This window comes from Callithrix jacchus, chromosome 5, assembly GCF_049354715.1.
Source record: "Callithrix jacchus isolate 240 chromosome 5, calJac240_pri, whole genome shotgun sequence".
Taxonomy (NCBI): Eukaryota; Metazoa; Chordata; class Mammalia; order Primates; family Cebidae; genus Callithrix; species Callithrix jacchus.
Window position 1 is genome coordinate 147,379,284 of NC_133506.1, and position 20,995 is coordinate 147,400,278.

The 20,995-nt window shown below is 34.3% G+C and overlaps 1 protein-coding gene and 1 non-coding gene across 6 annotated transcripts in view; both read left to right on the forward strand.

Moving 5' to 3' along the window:
* The window catches only part of PAN3 (poly(A) specific ribonuclease subunit PAN3), a 163,317-nt gene that overhangs the window by 82,061 nt on the left and 60,261 nt on the right, over positions 1–20,995 (forward strand). For all 5 annotated transcript variants that reach the window (XM_002748916.7, XM_008998068.5, XM_008998069.5 and 2 more), the window contains one exon: positions 2,294–2,441. In XM_002748916.7, coding sequence (XP_002748962.1) covers positions 2,294–2,441 — 148 coding nt within the window. The remainder of the gene's footprint in view (positions 1–2,293; positions 2,442–20,995) is intronic.
* LOC118154234 (U6 spliceosomal RNA) lies at positions 14,630–14,736 on the forward strand. The gene has a single exon (XR_004744125.1). It is a non-coding gene; the product is annotated as a U6 spliceosomal RNA (small nuclear RNA).

A 20,995-nucleotide genomic window follows, 5' to 3' on the forward strand; every position in this document is an offset into this window, starting at 1 on the left:
CTTTGCCTCCTAAACCTGAAAGAAATAGCAGGAACAACTTTCTTTTCTGAAAAGTTGTTTCATTTTAATGTGATACTTGTTTTAGTTACCAGTTTTGCCTTATCTTTCAAAAAACTGTTCTTAACATGTTACAGCTATATACTATTTTTAATAGATTTCATAGTTTAAAAAAAGGTTTATATTTTAAATTAGTAATATTAAAGAAGTTTTAAGAGTGCATCTTTATTGTATGTTATTTTAAAGATTTTTATCATGAAAAAGTATTCTAGATAAGGTATTAATTTCTGATTTTTATGTTAAACGTATTTGATCATTCTCTGGTCTAGCTACAGTTAATTTATGTTAACTATTAATAATAGTTCTACTCTCTTATTCCTAGTTTTTTTGTGTGTAGTTGTACCTAAATCTTACATAATTATTTTTTCTGCTGTTAAATTATTTTATCTTTAATCTCAAGTGCTCACAGTTGAACAAAAACTCTCAAACCACCAAATTAAGAAATACTAAATTAAGAAGGGGTTTTATGTCATCCTTTTCTTAATTCAAATTCATTGTTGGGTAGGTTTTGGCATCCATAGTTGTTGAATCTGTAGAAGTTACAGTTTTGTGTGTAAATCTTAATAGTTAGATTAATTTTAATAACTTCCAGTCTAATATATTTGGAGGTCATTTATAATTTGTTAGGAAAGGTAGGATGGTCTTTCACCGCCTTTTCCCCCTTTATAGGTCTCAAAATAATAAAAATAGGCTTTCAAAATAGTAAGGTTAGAGAAACTCATTTTTGAAATCTGTTATTTACTGTAATTGTAGGATGTATATGAAATAGAAACTGGATAATACTTATTTCTCAGGAACATACTAAAATATTCATAATTGTATATTATTTTCCTTATGTTAATTTTGCTGTCTCCTAGTAATCTTGTGTAATTCTGAAGTCCACATCTCTGGCCATTTTGGACTCTCTTATCAAGATATCAGTGGCTTTTATCTTGACCCTCAACTTCTAAGATTTAGGTTTAACTGGGACATACCAGCCCTGACATACTTTTCATTCTGTTGGTAGCCATTTGTTTCCTTAAAATAGGAAGTACTGCAGTGGCTTGTGCTCTACTCCAGAAATCAAGGAATTGGCCATCCATTTAGAGAAACTACCACTATTTTGGGGAATGTTACATTGGAAATGTTTTTAAAATACATTTTAAGTCATAAAAGAGGATTTTTTCCCCCCTTTGGAAAATACATTTTGCCTCAGGCCTGATAATACTTTCTCCAAAATTCATGCCTTAGATGTGGCAGTAAAAGATGGATTCTGTAGTTATAGTACATTTTAATTAAGTCCAGATTTAGCATTGTTCTATATTTTGTCACTTTTTACTTAACTTTAGCTGGCACATAACTGATAATACTCATTTTGGAGTTTACATTTAGGTTAGCCTGGTGACTTGTTAGCTTCCAGGTCTAGTATTTTGAACTCTAACTTGGCAGTATTTTGAACTCTCATTCAAATTTAAATAGGAAAGTTGTTCTTTCTGCCTCCTGTGGATATTTAATGTGGACAATATAGAGACTTTATGAATCTTAAGTATAGACTCATATTCTAGTATTTCTTAAAGCTAAAAATATCATGCCACTTGAATGTATAAAAAGTTGTAGCATAGTACCACTGTGAAAAAGATGTTTTCCATGTAATCTCATAGTCAAATATTTTTCAGTTTAACAAGTCTCCTGTGGTACTGCATGGCCATTAGGATCTCTTTCATTTCTAACATATTGATTCCTTCCATGTTTGCCTTGTTTTTAAATGTTTTTCTAACCTTTACTTTGTTACTTAAATACATGATACCATACTATTAGGGAGATGCTTGAAGTACCTACAAAAAAGAAAGTGATTAATTTTGGAAGAAAGGTAGTTTTGGCCTTTATCTTGGTAGAAGTGGTTTAAAGATAATAAACTTGAAACTTGTTGCTCAGTTTTGAGGTAATCTCAACCTCCCAGTCTGTAAAACATAGTAGTTTGGTAATGATGCATGCTCAATAATAAAGACAAATTTTACACATTACCGAATTTAAAATTCTGCAAATGAAATTATTAAAATATTCACATTTGATTATCAAATTTCCCTTAAGAAATTAATTTAATTATGACATACCAAAATATGGAACCTAAAACAGCTGTTAATCTTTTCAATAACATATTTTACTCAGTAAATAAAGCACTGTGAAATAATGCCTAGTAGATTCAATGTCTTGGGGCTTAAAGTGTGTTAACTTACTATATTTGATTTTTAAATAGACACCAAATCCTACTGCAAGCGAGTTTATTCCTAAAGGAGGATCAACCTCCAGGCTGAATAACGTGTCCCAGTCAAATATGTCTGCCTTCTCTCAAGTTTTCTCTCACCCATCCATGGGAAGCTCTGCCACTGCTGGATTAGCGCCAGGTAAGTTGAGTAACTATTTTCAGTGAGTTCCAGATACCAAATCTGTAAGCACCATTTACTGTTATCAGAACTGAAATTGTATACTTGAATGATTCACATTTGAACACATTATGAACTTTCTGTTCTAGTTTTTGGTACCATAGGCCAAATGTGTAGTTGAGAATTTTAAAGCAAAATTTAAATATGAATGAAATTACATATAAGGCTTTCTATATATAAAATTCACAAAAAAATTTAAAGGGGAAAATGGTATGGTTATTTAGGAAAAAAATGATCTTTTTGTATTTCTCTATTTTTAAGTCTGTGCTGTGACACTCAAACTTAAAAAGGCATCAGAAATAGAGGGAATATTTATGTACATATGCCTCAGAGTCTTCCTTTTATATTAAATTTCTAAAAAATAATTTATAATATTCTAAATATATCTTTAGATGATATTCCCTTTCAGATATTTGATTATAAATGCTGTAGTAGTAATTTTAAATTGGTTAAAGTATTATAAGTATTATAAACAGTAGTAGGAAAAAAATAGTACATTAGGGGTCATTGCAGTAGAGAAAAACACCTTTTAGTCACCTTCTGCCAAGTGTACCCATAAGACCATAAGGGCAGAAGAATTTGGGCAAATGTGCTTGTACTCCAGGAGTCCTGAAGGCATAGTTCGATGTGGCCCTTTGTGAAATCTATGATTCTTTGCAGTCTTCCTTTTTACATTAAGAATTCATGCACCTACTACTCCATAATGTTTATTTTAATATAAAAATATTTACATTTTAAAAATTAACATCACTCATCTCCACTGCTGTGTACCTTGTTTTGGAAAGTGAGGTGGTATGCACAATCATATTGAATTCATAGTGCTGAGCAGATTGTTATCTTATTTATAAAATGTTTGAGTTGCACACACAAATTATGCTTCTAGAACCTATGCAGGAAAATCATCACTTGGTCTTGGATATTTAAAAAAAAAAAAAACAAGGCCGGGCATGGTGGCTCACACCTGTAATTCCAGCACTTTGGGAGGCTGAGGCAGGTGGATCCCTAGATCAGGATTTCAAGATCAGCCTGGCCAAGATGGTGAAACCCTGTCTCTACTAAAAATACAAAAAGTAGCTGTGCATGGTGGTGGGCGCCTGTAATCCCAGCTACTCCGGAGGCTGAGATAGAAAATTGCTTGAACTGGGGAGGTGGAGGTTACAGTGAGCTGAGATTGCGCCACTTCCCTCCAGCCTGGGCAACAGAACAAGCCTCTGTCTCAAAAAATTAAAAATAAAAAAAACCTAAAACAGAAACAAAATGAAATATATATGTACACAGTAAAACAAAGCGGCGGGACTGGTATTGCCTCCAGGGCTTAACCCAATTGGTAAGATAAATCTTTGAGTTAAATGCTGATATATCTAATTCAAGGACCTCTTTGGGAAGAAGAATGGGTGAGGATAAGGATAACACAGTGGAACAGAGCATCTGTTTTAGCATATAAAGTATCAGTGTACTTAGAGCTTTAATAACCTTGTGTTGTCAAAGATTTTTGTCAGCTCCTCATTTCCCCACCATTCTCTTTCTCACTACCTGCCTCCCTTCCAACTCCCCTCCCCCAACTTGTTCCCTTACCTTTTCTTCTACTTTGGTTTTTTTTTTCAGGTTCAGTTAAATTTGTAAGATTCCTTTCTTCCCTAGAGAGCAGTATCAGAATTGAATATCTCTGGTAGCCTAAAAGTTTTATTGTAAGTAATATACTACTACAACTATACTACTATGATTTTTCTCTCATTGAGTTGTATTCACTTTGTTTACATAAGCATAATCTACAAGTTAGGTATACATCTAAAATTTCTTAGACATTGTCTAGAAATCTGAGCAGAGTGTGTGTAATTCACCTTTATAAGTCTCTTTCTGAAATACCTGCAGTAATGGGATCCATATACCAATCAGAAAACTTTGGCCTTCTTAATCACATGCCAATTTATTTTGGCCTAACAATACTTCCTTGTATCAGAAATAAACATTTGTTAACTTATTTCATCGGCCTAATTTAGACTTGCCATTCAAAAAAAAAATTAGCCTTTGCAGTTGGGAGAGTTAAAAATATTAAAGAGAATTTTAGATCTTAAAAACATTCAGTTTAAGAAAATTCATTAATGCTTATGGTATAGGTATAAGCTTATTTGGAGGTAGTTGTATTCATTGGTCCCAATTGGACCTCACAATTGAAACTTAGGATGAAATTAATTAATTTAAAAATTAAATTAGCTGAAATACTATTCTACATAGCCCTAGCATTAAAATGGTTATTCTAGCTCCTCTTAACGATGAAACTAATCACTCTCTGGAACTATTGGAAATAGGTCATTATATCCTATGAAATGTATTAATGAATTCTAATAGCGATTATTTAAAAAGTGCTCTTTATTCACGACAACACAGTTAAAATGTTTTTTCAAAAAATAATGAAATCAATGATTTTGCATAATTATTTTTTCTGTTTGGTTATTGGCTTAACACTCTCTGGAGATGAGCAAAGAAAAAATTTATGTCTGCCTTTTGGAAAAACCATTGTACTCTCAGTGTCTTCCATCATTTCTTACCCACAAATGTTAATTTGTTTAAGGAAGGATTCTTCATATTTGTAATGTGAGGTTAGAGAGTAAATGTAGAGTTTATTTACCTACTTTAGGGGTGATTTAGTTTATTTTTAATGCTTACTGTCTACTACAGGTGTAACTCATTGATAATTTTTAGTTACAAGTTTTTAATTTTCTTTTAAAATTTCTATACCCAAAATGATTGCCCTTATATGTCAAATTACTACAAAATATGAAATCTTAAATACTTTGGCACTTTGTATACTAGAGTAATGCCATTTTTATTACAGATGGGAAAGTACATATGTTCCTCAAATTTTAAGGAACAAAGGAGTCTCTGAGTGAATCACATTGCTTTTTTAAAACTTTGCTTTGATCACTTAAGAAAAAATAAATCATGTTTTTAGTGTATGCCTAAGTGTAAGAAAGAAAACTTTATATAAATATTTGAATTTAATCACAGCTAATTAGATTTAAAAGGCATTAAAAATGTGTGGCATATATTTCTATCAAATTGTATACATACCCATTTAATTCTGTTTTAAGGAATCAAGAACCTGATAGATACATTTTTGTTATGCACATTGAACCTATGAACAATAGCTACATTTCCAAGTATCTTTTGTGAAGGTAGTTGTTTTAATGATATTAAAGATATGGCACTTGGGCTTTCATTGTCTTTGAGAACCCCTACAATTATATGCATATTTTCATTTGTAAATATGCATTTTTCTCCGGCAACAGCTTTTATTTTCCTCTCAGAGGTTCACAGCCTTTCAAGAGTTCAGAACCACTGTTTGTTTTTGTTTTGAATCTAAGTTTTGCTCTTGTCCGGCTGGAGAGCAGTAGCTTGATCTCAACTCACTGCAACCTTCATTCACCTCCTGGAGAACCATTGGTTTAACACACCTTTAACAAGATTAATTTCCAAAGTGTTATATAGTAAGAATACTTTTAAGTAATGCATAGCCTAAGGATACATTTTTCTACTAGCTCTTGCTTAGGCAGAGGTTTTTTTGACTAGATCTCTGGAAACAAAGTTATGAAATGATAGTTTATGCTTTAATTTTTGTGCCATGAAAAATAATTTTATCATGAGAACTAATTGCTGAATGTCCTTTTTCATCAGAATTTTTCCTATTTTTATTTAATAGTAGACTTGGTTAACTAAGTCTTCGTGTACTCTAATTACCGCAGTGTTAACAAATTCAGAGCACCACAGGGTGTTTGAAAATGACTGTAAGTGCAGCAGGAGCAGCATATATTTCTGGATAGTGTTCTTGTATATCATTTGGTGGTTTAGTGCACAACTATATATATCAGGAATTGAGCATCTCTTCTTCTGCTTAATTATTCTGTGTGGGCCCCTGGGAGGGACAGAGGTGAGTTCTTATATTTGCAAATGTCATTATTGATTTATAAATAAGAGAAAGAGCCTCAGTGACTTTCAGCATTTTTCAGTATTCGTGCCTTTAAGATGAAAATAGTGCAGGTTTTAAAAATCATTAGATATGTTTTATTGTAAATTATTATTACTTTAGAGAGAGGGTCTCACTCTGTCATCCAGCCTGGAGTGCAGTGGCATGATCATAGCTCACTGCAGCCTCCAGCTGCAGCTCAAGCAGTTCTCCTACCTCAAACTCCTGAGTAGCTGGGACTACAGACATGGCAATTTAAAAAATTCTTCTTAAAATTCTTTTTTGTAGAGATGAGTTCTCACTATGTTGCCCAGGCTGGTCTCAGACTTAACCTCAAGTGTTCCTTTCCCCTCACCCTTTCAAAGCGCTAGACTTATAGAGGTGAGCCACCCTACTCAGCCTTTATTGCAAATTATTAAGGCAAACTCATGATTGATAGAGGGAGAATCATCTAATTATTATATCAAAAATAGCATTATTAAATAATTGTATTCATTTATTACCAAGTTTATTATAGGTTTTTAGAAAAATAAATCTAAAGAAAATTATGTTCTTAGATCCAGTTTTTAAAAAATACTGAACAGTCGTTTCTTACATATTCCTGAGGTTTGGTGCCAAATTGGTGGATAAAATTGGCTAATACCCTTTTTTAAAAAACATTTTTAGCTAGAGAAAGATGTAAGGGAAAAAACAGAAGGGAGAGAAAAAGGAGAAATTAATATTTGTCATTCTTGTTCAGAAATATCAAAACTTTTTATGAATGTTGTAAACTAAAAATAGTTAATTTACTGTTACAATATTGAAGGATGGGGGGAAGCAGATTGTTTTCAGTTTTAAAGTTTTATGCTAAAAAATAAAATTCTGTGATTGATTAGGTCTATGGCATTTCATGTCATAGATAAGAAAATGGAGGTTTAATTTATTTAAATTATGTAGTAGTTAGTTTAGGCAATAACATGATACTCTTTATCGATCTAAGTAGAAACTTTGGGATTTACATAGTTCAGACTTGTGCACCTCTAGAGGTGGCATATCTGACAGATTTGTCATCTGTTCTCTGCATAGTCACTTACAGTAATATAAGGAATTCATTAACTAACCAAGGCAGCCAGCCCAGTGTACATTGTAACAGTTTGAATAAAAAAGAAAACTCAGTCTTCTGCTAAACCAAAGTCTGTCTTGTCTATCTTCCATCCACTTGTCCTAGTTCTCTCCTTTTTTGTTGAATGGGAAAAAAAATCTTTCCTACATGATACTTCTTTTAGTTATTTGATTTTTCAGCTAGTTCTATGTGTGTCCATATAACTGATTTGTTTCTAAGACAATATGGCATCAGGCAACTGGGAAGAAGTAATAGTCAACGAATTGTATAGGTCCAAAATTGTGGACTCTTGTAAGTCATAAGGAGTGGAACACTAGTGTGGGTAAAATTAAATCCACAGATAGGTCTAGCCAGCTATGTTACTACTATGATATACAGCTAAGGAGTATACCATTGGGAGAATGGAAACTCTTTGGAAACTTCTTTTTTCAGGAGAACAAGTTGAATCTGTGGTCCTAAAGATGGTGAATATCTAAGCTCAGGTTTAAAATTTCATTGTGTATTTTAGGGCTGTATATTTAAAACTCCATAAGCTTTTGCTTGAGATCATTTTGTGTTTTACTAAGGGGTATAATTATTAAAAATAAAAATTATAACCATATTTATATAGTTCTTAAACATTACCAATTTTAATAAACATTAAACAGATTTTCCTTGTAATTGTTTCTCAGAAGTTTACTGTTAAATGGATTCTATGGGATAGTCAAATAATTATAGCTCAAATTAATTTGATATTTCTGTCTAAATTGAATTATTCAAATTAGTTTTGTACTTAATAGTGGTAGTTTAGTATTAAAGTATCCTTCTAATTTTTTTAAAATATTAATTAGATTTCCTAAACATTTCACAAAATGCTTAAGAAGGAACCATGCCATTTCTCATCTAGTACAAATTTAGATATAAATGGTGCTTAATAAATGCTTATTCTATATAAGACTTCGTTTTTGTCTTAGAAAATAATTTTGTAATTGGTAGGTATCTCTTAAGTAAAGTGAATTTTAATTAATAAACATCTTTGAAGAACTAAAAACTGCAAATGTTCAAGAATATGCAGATGAATAGTCAAATGAGGAACAGAAATGTGCCTGTTTTAACAGGATCAACACTAGAGTCACTGTGTGTTTTGAGATGCTAAAGCATTCTTATAACCCGTTAAAGTATTTGTATTTTTAAATTGCATGTTTCCATTCTTTGTAACTACTTTGTTTTTCAGGTATATTCAGCAGAATCATTCAAATCTTTCCAAGTTCTTTAGTTTGGAGAGTGCTTTCTACATTAAAAAAATAAGTAAATTAACAACTGTTATGATTAAGATCAGGGATCTCAAGGTTTTTGAGAAGTGGACCTTTTAATTGCCCTATAATGAGGAGCTCATCCTAGAAGGAAGCTTCACTGTGTATGTGTGTGTAAGGACACAGAATGTGATGCCCCTGGGAAGGTTACTAACAGTAGAACTGTAGAATCATAACAGGGTTGGGAGTGCCTGCTGGCTATATTCCCTTCCCAGTTGGGAATTTCAGAAAACTGAGGCGAGACGTTTATGGCGCAGAGAGGGATGTGGCTGCTGCAGCTGGCTTGGAGACCTGTCAGGTAAGGCTTAAATAGCTGCTGGTAGATAATCTACTGGTTGTGGAATCCCTGGTTAATGTGTCCTGATAGGTTTAAGAGTTCCTACTGTGAACTTCCTGTTTAAATCTCATTGAATTTGTTATTTTGTCCCATAATTAGGGGGTAGGGGATGGATGGGAGTGGGTAGGGATTCCCTTTAATTCGAGTTACCGATCCAGTGATCTATAGCTGCAGCAAAGTCTTTTGCTACTCTCAGGACGGCTTTCAGTGTATTATGACTCAATTGCCTTTAGAACATGGTCCCGGTTCTATTAAAGTAGCTGTGTGATTTTCAGCATACCGCTTGGTTACTGTGTTTTAGAGTCTTCAGTTCTGTAAGAAGGTACTAGTAGATGATTTTAAGTCTTTCTAATCTAAAATTGTTTTGTTTTGTTCTTTTTGAAACATGGGAATCTATAGAATAACAGAGGACAGTAAACAGAGACAAATGAAAACAGTGGTGAGAAGTAGTAAAAAGGGAAGGATAACATTTGAACTGGATTTAAGAAAGATTTCAGAAGGCATACGGACTTCTTGACATATTCTGTGTAAATAGAAAGTCTCCCCATGCCTACCTTTGTTTCATAGACCGAGGTAAGGGGACTTTTGTTTCAGCAGTATAAGATTAGAGTCTGGGGTGAATCAGAGTGTTATATTGGTTCTGGATGAACAGAGAGGCATAGAGAACAGGTGTAAATAAATGCCCAAGAATATTTCTGATCTGATTCATAGCTCAATGTGTGGAGAGTTATGTCGATCTTCCTTCCATCTCCTTCTTTAGTCATATAGGTTGAGAGCAGTAGGGGTTGTTTTTTTTCTTGGACTTTTTAGCTCAGTGATACCCAGAGCAGTGTGCCTACTCAGTATTTGTGTGAATAAATTTACTGTTCTGTGTGTTACATGTCTAGTTAGGAGTGGTCCTTAAATTCTATAGGAATGAATCAGATGGTTGTAGCCCCTACTATTTCTTGAATTATCCTTTGATTCTTCTCAGCTTGACCATGAAATTCATCTTTTTCTTATTCGTACTGCCATTCATATGTAGTTACTCTAGGGCATGCTGGTAGGGTCTTACTAAAAGGAGAGGAATTATAGATGTGGCCTTTTTCAAACCCCCAATGCACATAGCATGTAAATTCTACCTGTAAATACTTGCAACAGCCTAGATACAGAGTGCATATTTATTATGGTGATAATGTTTAATTCTAAATTCTTCAGTCATGAATCTCTTACATTGATATGTCTGAAATAAAATGTTTTCTTATGATTTCATAAGCACTTTTCTATATTTTACATGTGGTTATCTAGATTTTAGCATGGTATTATACATAGTAATTAATAACTAATAGTCATTTGGTGGGGGTACCTTTGAGAAAACAGTAAAATTAACATCGTTTAATAAACAATAAATTAGCATGAATATATTAACATCAATAGGATGTTAATATATTTTTAGTCACCAACTGCTGTCTCAGCCATAGGTAATATAGGTTGAAATCTTTTGCCCACTGTGTGCGAGGTGGTGGTAAGTTAAAACTGCTGAAACAAATAGGTCCAAAATGTAATGACATGGCTTAACATAACAAAAATGTATTTCTTGCTTTTATAATACTCCAAGGCAAGTGTTCAGGTTGGCTAGGATGCTCTTCACATAACTTATAAGCGACACAGGTCAAGGGCTTCTCAGCTTCTCTCCAGTGACCTGGAAAGAAAGGGGAAGAGCATGAAGGAGCAAGAATGGGAAGATGGGATGGCCCAAACCTGGAAGTTTCTCCTATGATGATTTTTGACTAAAATCTGGACTTAAATTATTTTAAGCAGCTTGGCTATATTTCCCAGCCTCCTTTAGATGCAAAAGTTTTAACAGTTGATCCTGGTTATCTCATGAATATACATTTGGGGTATTTTCTCATTTGCGTCTTTTGTAATTACTTTAAAAATATCACCAAAGCAGCTGCAATAACTGATTTATCTAGTGTCAGGGGAAATGAATCTTTCCAGCATACTTAAATTTTTTGGATATCAGAAGCTTACAGTTTTAATTGTCATAACTTTATATTTTCACAAATTTTTCCATAGTACTCTGGCTTAAAAAAAATGTAATCTTATTTTTTGATGACTCTTGTTCGACTGTATGTGCCTCAGTAATTGTATTGAACCAGAATATTCTGAAACCCTTTACATATCTGAGTTTGTAGAGCAGTTTATTTCAAGTTATGTAATTATTTAGATTTGTTATTCTTTCTACTGGTCTTCTGCTCCAGTGAATTAGATTATAACTCTTTGAAGATAAGGTCTTTCTCTTGCTTCTGAATCTCTTAAAGTGCCTGAAAGTAGTGCCTTGAATGGCCATAATCTGGCAAGCTTACTTTGATCAATTTTTTGTTTTTATTGGCTTTTTTATTGATAACTCTGTTTTGCTGTTAGTATTTCTGCCTTTATAACAGTGATTCTCAAATTTCAGTCTATCAGAATCACCGTGAGTCTTGTTAAACCCCAGCATTTGCATGGTCCCATCCCCAGAGTTTCTGATTTAGTATCTCCGGGTGAGCCAGGGAAGATTTACTTTTCTAATGTGTTACTGATGATGCTACTTGTCCTGGGACTTCACTTTGAGAATGACTACTCTGTTTAGAACTTCATCATTCTTATCTCTTCTTTCCTCTTGATCTCCCTTTCTCCTTCTCCTCCTAATCTGCTGAGAGCTAACAACACAAATAATTTTTTAGTACCTCTTTTTTTTTTCTTTTAAAGTGAGAAAAAGGCTTTAAGTCAAGAACTTGAATTGTTTCCTCTGAATAAGGTACATGGGCTTTATATTATCCTTTGGCTGAGTCTAGTATCACTTCATTTCTGGTTAATGTTTGTGTTCTGAATAACGTAAGTTACCGTTGTATTCATGAATATACTGATGCTTAGTCATTAATAAATCTGGGAAACAGGGATTCCTTCCACCTTGGTAATGTTAGTGAGACAAAATATAAATTAGTTACTATAATTTTTAGTTTTTCAAAATACTTAGAAAATGAGTAACAGAAGTTCTGTGGCTGTTTAAAATTTAAAAGGCTTAGCCAGGCTCGGTGGCTCAGGCCTATATTCCCAGCACTTTGGGAGGCTGAGGTGGGCGGATCACCTGACGTCAGGGGTTCGAGACCAGCCTGACCAACAGGGAGAAACCCCATCTCTACTAAAAATACAAAATTAGCCGGGTGTGGTGTTGCATGCCTGTAATCCCAGCTACTTGGGAGGCTGAGCTAGGAGAATCGCTTGAACCCGGGAGGTGGAGGTTGTGGTGAGTGAGGTTGTGGTGAACTGTTAAAACTTTTGCTCCAGCCTGGGCAACAAGAGTGAAACTCTGTCTCAAACAAAAAAACAAACAAATTTCAGGCAGCATCCCATGGATAAAAAAAACAAAACAAAACCCTAATGGTTCTGGAGCTAGTAATTATATATCTTTAATTTACGTATATGTTTTTAAATTGTTACCAAAAATCAACTAAATTGTTCAGATGAGAACATGTCCTGACAAAAAAAAGAGAAAATAAGAAAAACAACTACTAAATTGTTGTTAACATAAGAGAAATAAGAGGCACTTACTGATTCAACCACAGTGTTTTCTTGAGATCGACTTTAATTTTTGTTTGTACTTTGGTGGTAGGTTTTTCCATTGGAAAGAAACCCAAAAGTAAAATTACATTGTTAACTAATGTTAATCTTACTTTTTTGTGTGAATTTTTGTAATAAAATTTCATAAGACACTCTTAGAGTTAGTTCTTGTTTGTAAACAAAACAATACAACTTATCACTGTGAATGAAGGACACCATTTACTAAAACATTCACTACCACTCGAGAAGAAGAAAATGGTTCTTTTGAATCAAAAAGTTATGTTTAATAGCTAACACCTTTCTTCCTCCGTTTTGATGCTTTGTTTAAATAATCTAAGTGTTATGATTTAAAAGATTGTGCCACCATTGAAGAGTCTAGGGGAGAACCTATCTTTTTAGATAATTTGGCCTAGTTTGGGGACAAGCAGGTAGGTTACTGTTTTGTTTCTTCAAACATTATAGTAACCAAAGTAAGTAAACCTACTATTAGAGGCTAGTGGCTAAGGTTCCTTCTAGTATAGTTAAAATCCTGACGGTGATTTTTTAAAATGTGTTGAGTTATTCATGTTTTTGGGATTTTGACACTGCATTTTACACAGTTAATATTCTAATGATATTTATTGAATTAATTAATGACAGTTCATCTAGAAATGACACCATTGTTACAGGCAAGGCTGAAGTTATGTAAAAGGGAAAATTACGCGTAGATAGGAAAAACAAAGTAATTGTCCAAGCTGTGATCTCCATCAAATATTGAAGACTGTGTACTTGATAAAACTCAGGTTCAATTCGTTATATAAATTGACATGTGCTTGAGTTTGGTCAATAAGATTAAATACATTTTATGAGGAAGTTTTAGGGTACTTAATTATTTTATTAATGCTTACAGTATTTCTAATATCAGATTAGTCTAAGTATCGATCGTAGATATTCAGCCAAAATGAAGTATGAGTATATAAATTAGTTAATGAAATTCTCTAGTTATTAATGGGCAAATCAGAGATGGAAATTAAGTTGAAATTATTTTGGCTAGATCCACATTGCCTTTGTTAAAAGTGATTTACATATAAAAATAAGTCTAGGCAACATAGCAAGACCTGGTCTCTAAAAACAAATAAACAAAAACAGAAACATTTATAGGCAGGTATGGCGGCGCACACCTGTAGTCCCAGCTACTTGGGAGCTTGAGGTGGGAGGATTGCTTGAACTCAGAAGGCTGAGGTGAGCTGTGGTCACACCACTGATCTCCAGCCTGGGCAGCACAGCAAGATCCTGTCTCTAAAAATGAAAATAATAAAGCCTTTTAGAGGCCGTTGAAACTTGTCATTTTATTGCTTAATATAAAGAGAAAAGTTTGTATTTTAATCCGTTTATGGTGGTATAATAGAAATGTCACTGTTAAACAGTAATAGGATAAACATTTCACACTTTGCCTTTATATTTACCCAAAAGTCAAAACTAGCTCTTGTTCTCAAAAAAAATGAAAAAGAATACTTTTTTTGTAATATCTTTATAGTCTCATTCACATAATTTCTAATCCCCACCTTTTTGGAGGCTATAAAAATGAGGATAAGGGGTTAGAAATTTCCAAGAAGTGACTGTTAAGATAAATATTGAAGGATAGCAAAATAAGAGTAGAATTAGGTATCATAAAGAGGACAGTCTTTGAGTCCAAGGTTCAGTTTACCGTTACTCTAGATGTTGGATACTTGAAGAATAGAAAATTGTTCTATTGCATCTTAAAAAACTGTTGTTTTAATGATAGCTATTGATTTGACCTATTTACACTTTAAGTGGGATATATTGTATTTGCATATAGAAGATAAAGCTCTACTAGCTTCAGCGTAAAAGAAAAATTCTATGAAATGTATGCTCACTTTGGCAGCACATGCGCTAAAATTAGAACAATACAGAGAAGACTAGCATGGCCCCTGCACAAAGATGGCATGCAAATTCATGAAGCATTCCACATTATATCTTTAACAATTTTTAAAGACTAAAAAATTTATGAAATATATACTTTGAGAATTTAATTTCCATTGGCATAAAAATGAATGATTTGCGTGAAATTACATATACATATATTAGGAATCAGAATAAATATTTAGATTAGGGCCCTGCTAATTTGAGTTCTAGGATGAACAACCTTATTCAAAAAAATTTTTTAAGACTCCCTTTTATTATGTTAGGCTAAAATTGTAACCCGTTGACAGAAAATAACATAACTATGATCTATGGGGAAATTAGGCCTCTATGAAAATAATGATTTCTTAGTATACATATTCCTCATCAGTTTTACGGAACAAGTTTTTAGGTTAGACTCACTGTAAAACTTACCTGGATTTACAAATTAGAATACCATTATCTTTTTTTTTTTTGAGTAGCTTAATAGATACCCAGCATGCATATTGTTAAACTAGAATATAAAAATTTTAAATCGGTAATTCTGAAAGACAAATGTATTGGTGTAGTTAGGAAAATCATGGGTAGTAACTTTGGTGGTTGCTTTTACTGATTTTTAAAAAATGGTTAAAATTATATTAAAAACCTCAGAGAGAAGAAGGGATTTTTGTGATTTTCTCAAGTGCATTTTTAAAATAATATTTTGGAAATTATGACACTCTTTTTTTTTTTTCCTCCTGAGGTGGAGTCTCACTCTGTTGCCCAAACTGGAGTGATGTGACACAATTTCAGCTCACTGCAACCTCAGCCTCCTGAGCTCAAGCGATTTTCCTGGCTCAGCCTCCTGTATAGCTGGGATTACAGGTGTGTGCCACCACACCCAGCTAATTTTTGCTTTTAGTAGAAATGGATTTCACCATGTTGGCCAGGCTGGTCTTGAACTCCTGACCTCAAGTGATCTGCCCACCTTGGCCTCCCAAAGTGTTGGGATTACAAGTGTGAGCCACCATGACCAGCCTGAAAATTTTGATGTTCTTATTAGAATTGTGACTTATTTTGTTTGGAGGAAAAGTATATTGTGTAGTTGCGTGCATTTTTTATGTTACAAATTAATTTTGTGTTTGAACATTTATTCCTTGAGGAAGTTGTAGAGCTACCTCAGGATGTCATAATATCAGTGTAGAGATGAAATAGGCTTTTACGGTTTCACTGGCAAACATCAGATTTATAGTCTTTCTAAAATCTAATCTCCTTGATGTTTTTTCTCTTCGTATTTCTATAAAAAAGAATATAGTGGCAACTTAAAAATTTTGTCTAGTGAAAAGTAATTCATTTCAACAAAAATTGTTTTATTGCATTAACATTGGTTTCATATTTATCTTTAAAAATTAACCAAAGATGCATATCAGCATTTCCCAAGATGCTTTTAAAATATACATTGCTGACCAGGACCCCTAAACCTACCAATTCAGTTTCTCATTCAGATCCTCCATTTTTCTTTTCATTTAGTTCTATACATGTCTACTTTCAGAAAGCCTTTCAGATATTGTGATGTCCAATCCTATTTAAGAACCAGTACCTTAGGAGAACTGAGGCAATGAAGAAGCTCTAGTGTAGTCTGATACAGAGAGGGAGAACAGGCTCCCCCTTTCTCATACTTTCAGTTCCATGTGGGTGATGGTGTTATTATTTTAGGAGGCTGGGTCTTGCTCTTTTTCCAGGTTGGAGTGCAGTGGAGTGATCATAACTCACTGCAGCTTTGAATTCCTGGGCTCAGGCAATCCTCCCAACTTGGCCCGCCCCCCGCAAAGTGCTAGATTACTGGCCTCCATATATTAATAATTAGAAGAAAACTAACTTGCCTTCATACCTCAGTTCATTTTAGAATTTATTCTTACCCTACATTCTGTTTGCTGAGTTAAGGCTTTTTCTTGTCTCGGCTCTTAGGAAGTTGAGTAAACTGATGATCTTCCTCTTAAGTATTCTTTATTTTTCTTTCTTTTTTGTTTTTAATTTCAAAACCTTCATTTTAGCCCAATTTCTGAAAAGATTCTTAAACAAGAAACCTAAGATTTATTTTTGTGCTCTTCATTTTCCATATCTACTTGACTTTCATATTATGTCTCTTAACTGTCTTCTATTTTTCTTTTTTACTCTTGCTGTCGTAGCCTCTCCATGCACTGTTCAAAGAGACTAATTGGTCTATCCTTGCCTTTCCTTTTTTGTATAATAACAAAAGTAATCTTAAATATAGACCAAATCATGACTAAATTGTCTTTAGAATAAAATCCAAGCCCCTTACAATGGCCTGGGTAATCTGTTTTATATACCTATAATCTCACCTGTCACTCTTTCCCTTATGTACTTAGTTCTGGGCTTACAGACATTCCCCAAATAATGTCAAGCTCCTTTGACTCATGTTCTCTGCATGTGTCATTCCTCCTATGCTTCCCATGGCTGGTTTCTTCTCTTCTTAGGCCCTTGCTAAAATGTCACTTATAAAAAAAGGCCTTTGACTAACAATGTAAAGGAAGTTTCCCACCATTATTTTCCATCCTCTTTCTTAAAATAATTGAAGGTTCTGTTAAAATACTACCATCTTTCTTTTCTTACTAAATAGACCTAGTCCCTTTAACTCAACTTCATGTTAGGACCTCACTCTCTTATTAAGTATATTTCCTGTTCTTTAAGAATATGTATTGAACATGGTCAGCCTTTTCCCAATCTCTGTGCCTTTGCTTGGGCTTTATGCTGCCTGGAAGGCTCTCCTGTTTATTGAGACCTTGGCCTACTTGTTTTTTTTTGAGACGGAGTTTCACTGTTGTTACCCAGACTGGAGTGCAATGGCACAATCTCGGCTCACCACAACCTCCGCCTTCTGGGTTCAAGCAATTCTCCTGCCTCAGCCTCCCGAGTAGCTGGGACTCCAGGCGCACACCACCATGCCCAGCTAATTTTTGTATTTTTAGTAGAGATGGGGTTTCGCCTTGTTGACCAGGATGGTCTTGATCTCTTGACCTCGTGATCCACCCACCTCGGCCTCCCAAAGTGCTGGGATTATAGGTGTGAGCCACCACGCCCGTCCGCCTACTTTTTATTGATTAGGTCAAATGTTTTTTTCTGGAAGTCATTTCTACTTCTGTAGGCATTATAGTATCTCCCATTTCTTTGCTTTTATAGTGTGTTGAGTATCTCATAATTTTTTAATATTTTTGTCTTAAATATATATGTGTTTATATATATATACAGTATTTTAATTTACATATATATTAGAGAAAGACATTTAAAGTATTTTAAATATATACGCACACATATACATACATGTATATTAGAGAAAGATGTATTTTTTATAGTGTGTCGAGTATCATAATTTTTAATGTTTTTGTATTTCTCTAATATATATGTATATATATGTGTGTGGATATATAAAGTATTTTAAATATATTTAATCTCCCTGATGTTTTAAAGTACTTAACGTATTTAAAATATATATGCACACACATTTATATACATATACATATATAAAAGACATATAAATATATATAAATACATATATTTTAAATATATATGCACAGACACATATATACATATACATACATACATATGCATATATATTTTAGAGATAGGCTGTAGCCCAGGTTGGAGAGCAGTGACTTGATCATAGCTCCGTAGCTCACTGCACCCTCAAACTCCTGAGCTCCTGTCTCACCCTCTGGAGTAGCTGGGACTTGAGGCACCCACCACCATGCGCGGCTGATTTTGAAATGTTTTTCATAGAGTTGTGGTTTCACCCTGTTGCCCCAAGCTGGTCAAACTTCTGGCCTCAAATGATTCTCCTGCTTCTGCCTCCCAAAGTATTGAGATTACATACGTAGACTCCTGTGCCTGACCTTCATGTTAGTTTTATACGTATTTGTTTCCTCCACTAAAGTTAAATGTTCCTGGGGTGTTTTATCCTTTATTGTGATCACATATGGAGAGCTACAGTTAAGTATTAAGAGTGAGCATTTTTAGGCATTTTAATGAGCTTTATGATAGAGTATAAAGTGTGTGAGTTTAGACCTAGGTCTTATTCTCATCTTGAGTTTTTAGAACCTTGCTCAGTGCTTGATTTCATGCAGTGGTTCCAGTGAGCTTTCATATGTAGGTACAGATCAGAATCATATACGGTGCTTTGAAAATGTAAATTCTCTAGTCCCCATCTAGGACCTAACACCAGATTTGAAGCATCAGCCTTTATATATATATATTAAAGGTAATCAGCTATTTAATTAGATTCTTAAGACATTTAGAATACCCATTTGTGAGGATAAATTCCATTCATCAGGGCAAACAAAGATCGCCGGTAGCCCTGGAGATGAGGAGTAGCTTTGATTTTTGGTAAAATTTGTGAGTCCACAGCTTTCTGATCAATTTTGCACTGTTCTGTAATCTCGTATTTCCCTTTTTCTGTGTCGAAGATCTCACCTTTCTGGTGTCTGGACTTACGCAGCTGCTGCTTCTTGAAGTAAGCATCAGTAAGATGTTTTGGGATTTTTACATTGCTGATACCAATTTTGGTTGAGGTGGCAATGACAAATTTCTGGTGCATTCTTCATAGAGGAACTCGATTGAGGACCAGAGGTTCAGTCACAAATAATAAGCCACTAGCCCGCTGCTTCAGGAAAACCACTCTCTTGCCCCTGTGAGGATGATCAGAATGGTCCCAGGGGAATGCTGGCTTGGAGTTTTCTCATGTGCTGACTGAAGGGTTTTTTGCCATGGCTCAGCAGCTTTCGAGGCACATCTTTAGTAGGATAATACCTAGGCATTCTGCAAAGTTTAACCACCCGGGTACCGCCATTCTTGTCACCACCAACTGGTTTTGTAACAGTTGCAAGAACTTTCTTCTTTTTCTTTTCAATCTTGGATTTAGCAGCTGAGTACTTCCTCTTGTACATGGCCTTTCTGGAATACACGGCAGATCGGGAATGCCAGCCAATTCCTCTGACAAGGACAGGATTGCGGCTGCAATGGGGCTTCCCTTTCTTTGCCACCAGCATCAGCCTTCTTGGCTTCAGGTTTCTTCTCTTTAATATCTGGCTTCTCAACTTTTTCACCCACTCATCTTGCAAGATGGGAAAGAGTTATCCATATTTTTAAAAAATTCACCGAATTCTAACATATACCCCCCCTTTTTTTCTTTTTATCTTGAGAAAATACATATACTCCTTTTCATCTAGAGTAAAAAATGTTCAAAATGCCAGAACATTTGAAGGAAGGTTAATTGTATCTGATTTGAGCGAAGTTATAAAGGAAAAAAAGTTTCACGGAAGAGAAACTATTTAAGATGGATTTTAAAGGATGGATAAGATTTTTTTAATCTGTTTTAAACATGGGCAGTTGAGAATCAGTGAAGTTTGTTGTTTCTTTCTATTTGTTTTAATCAGTTAAGCATTAAAGAGAAATGTTCTCAATCAAGAATTTTTTTTTTTTTATTTTTTGAGAGGAATTCTTGCTCTGTCGCCAGGCTGGAGTGCAGGGGTCTGATCTTGGCTCACTGCAATCTTTGTCTCCCAGGCTCAAGTGATTCTCCTGCCTTAGCCTTCCACGTAGCTGGGACTACAGGTGTGCGCCACCACCCTCAGCTAATTTTTGTATTTTTAAGTAGAGACGGGATTTTACCATGTTGGCCAGGATGGTCTTTATCTCTTAACCTTGTGAGCTGCCTGCCTTGGCCTCCCAAAATACTGGGATTACAGGCCACCATACTTGGCCTTAGTCAGTGCATTTGTAAAAATTAATTTAATCTGAATTAGGTAAAGACTGAACATCTGTGAAGAAATCTCAGGCATAATACCAAGCCATAGGCTTAGAGCAGGGTTCTTTTTACTTTTGTAAAGATGGGGTCTCCCTATGTTGCCCAAGCCTGGTCTTCAACTCCTGGACTCAAGTGATCCTCCTACCTGGCTTCCCAAAGTGTTGTGTTTTGTTTGTTTGTTTTTCTTAGAAACAAATTATACCTTGGTATCAGTGCACATTGGTTAAATACCAGCTCTCTGAAAGTGATGAATTTGCATGACTATTTAAAGTATTGAGATCATATGGATTATTTTGTTTTACAGAGCTCTATCTTAGACTCTTAGTACCTGCTTTTGCTATGTAGAGTTTCTTTTTGTTTTATCTTTTCAAATAATTATATCCAAAGAGTAGAATTTTGTTTTAAAATTAGAATTGCTAGGCAAATGAAAAGGTTAGATTGGGCTGGGACATGGAAAAATTAATGGAAAATGGCCTAGAGGTAGATAAAGTTTTTTTCCTTTTTTTTTTTTTTTTTTTAACATGTTAAGTACC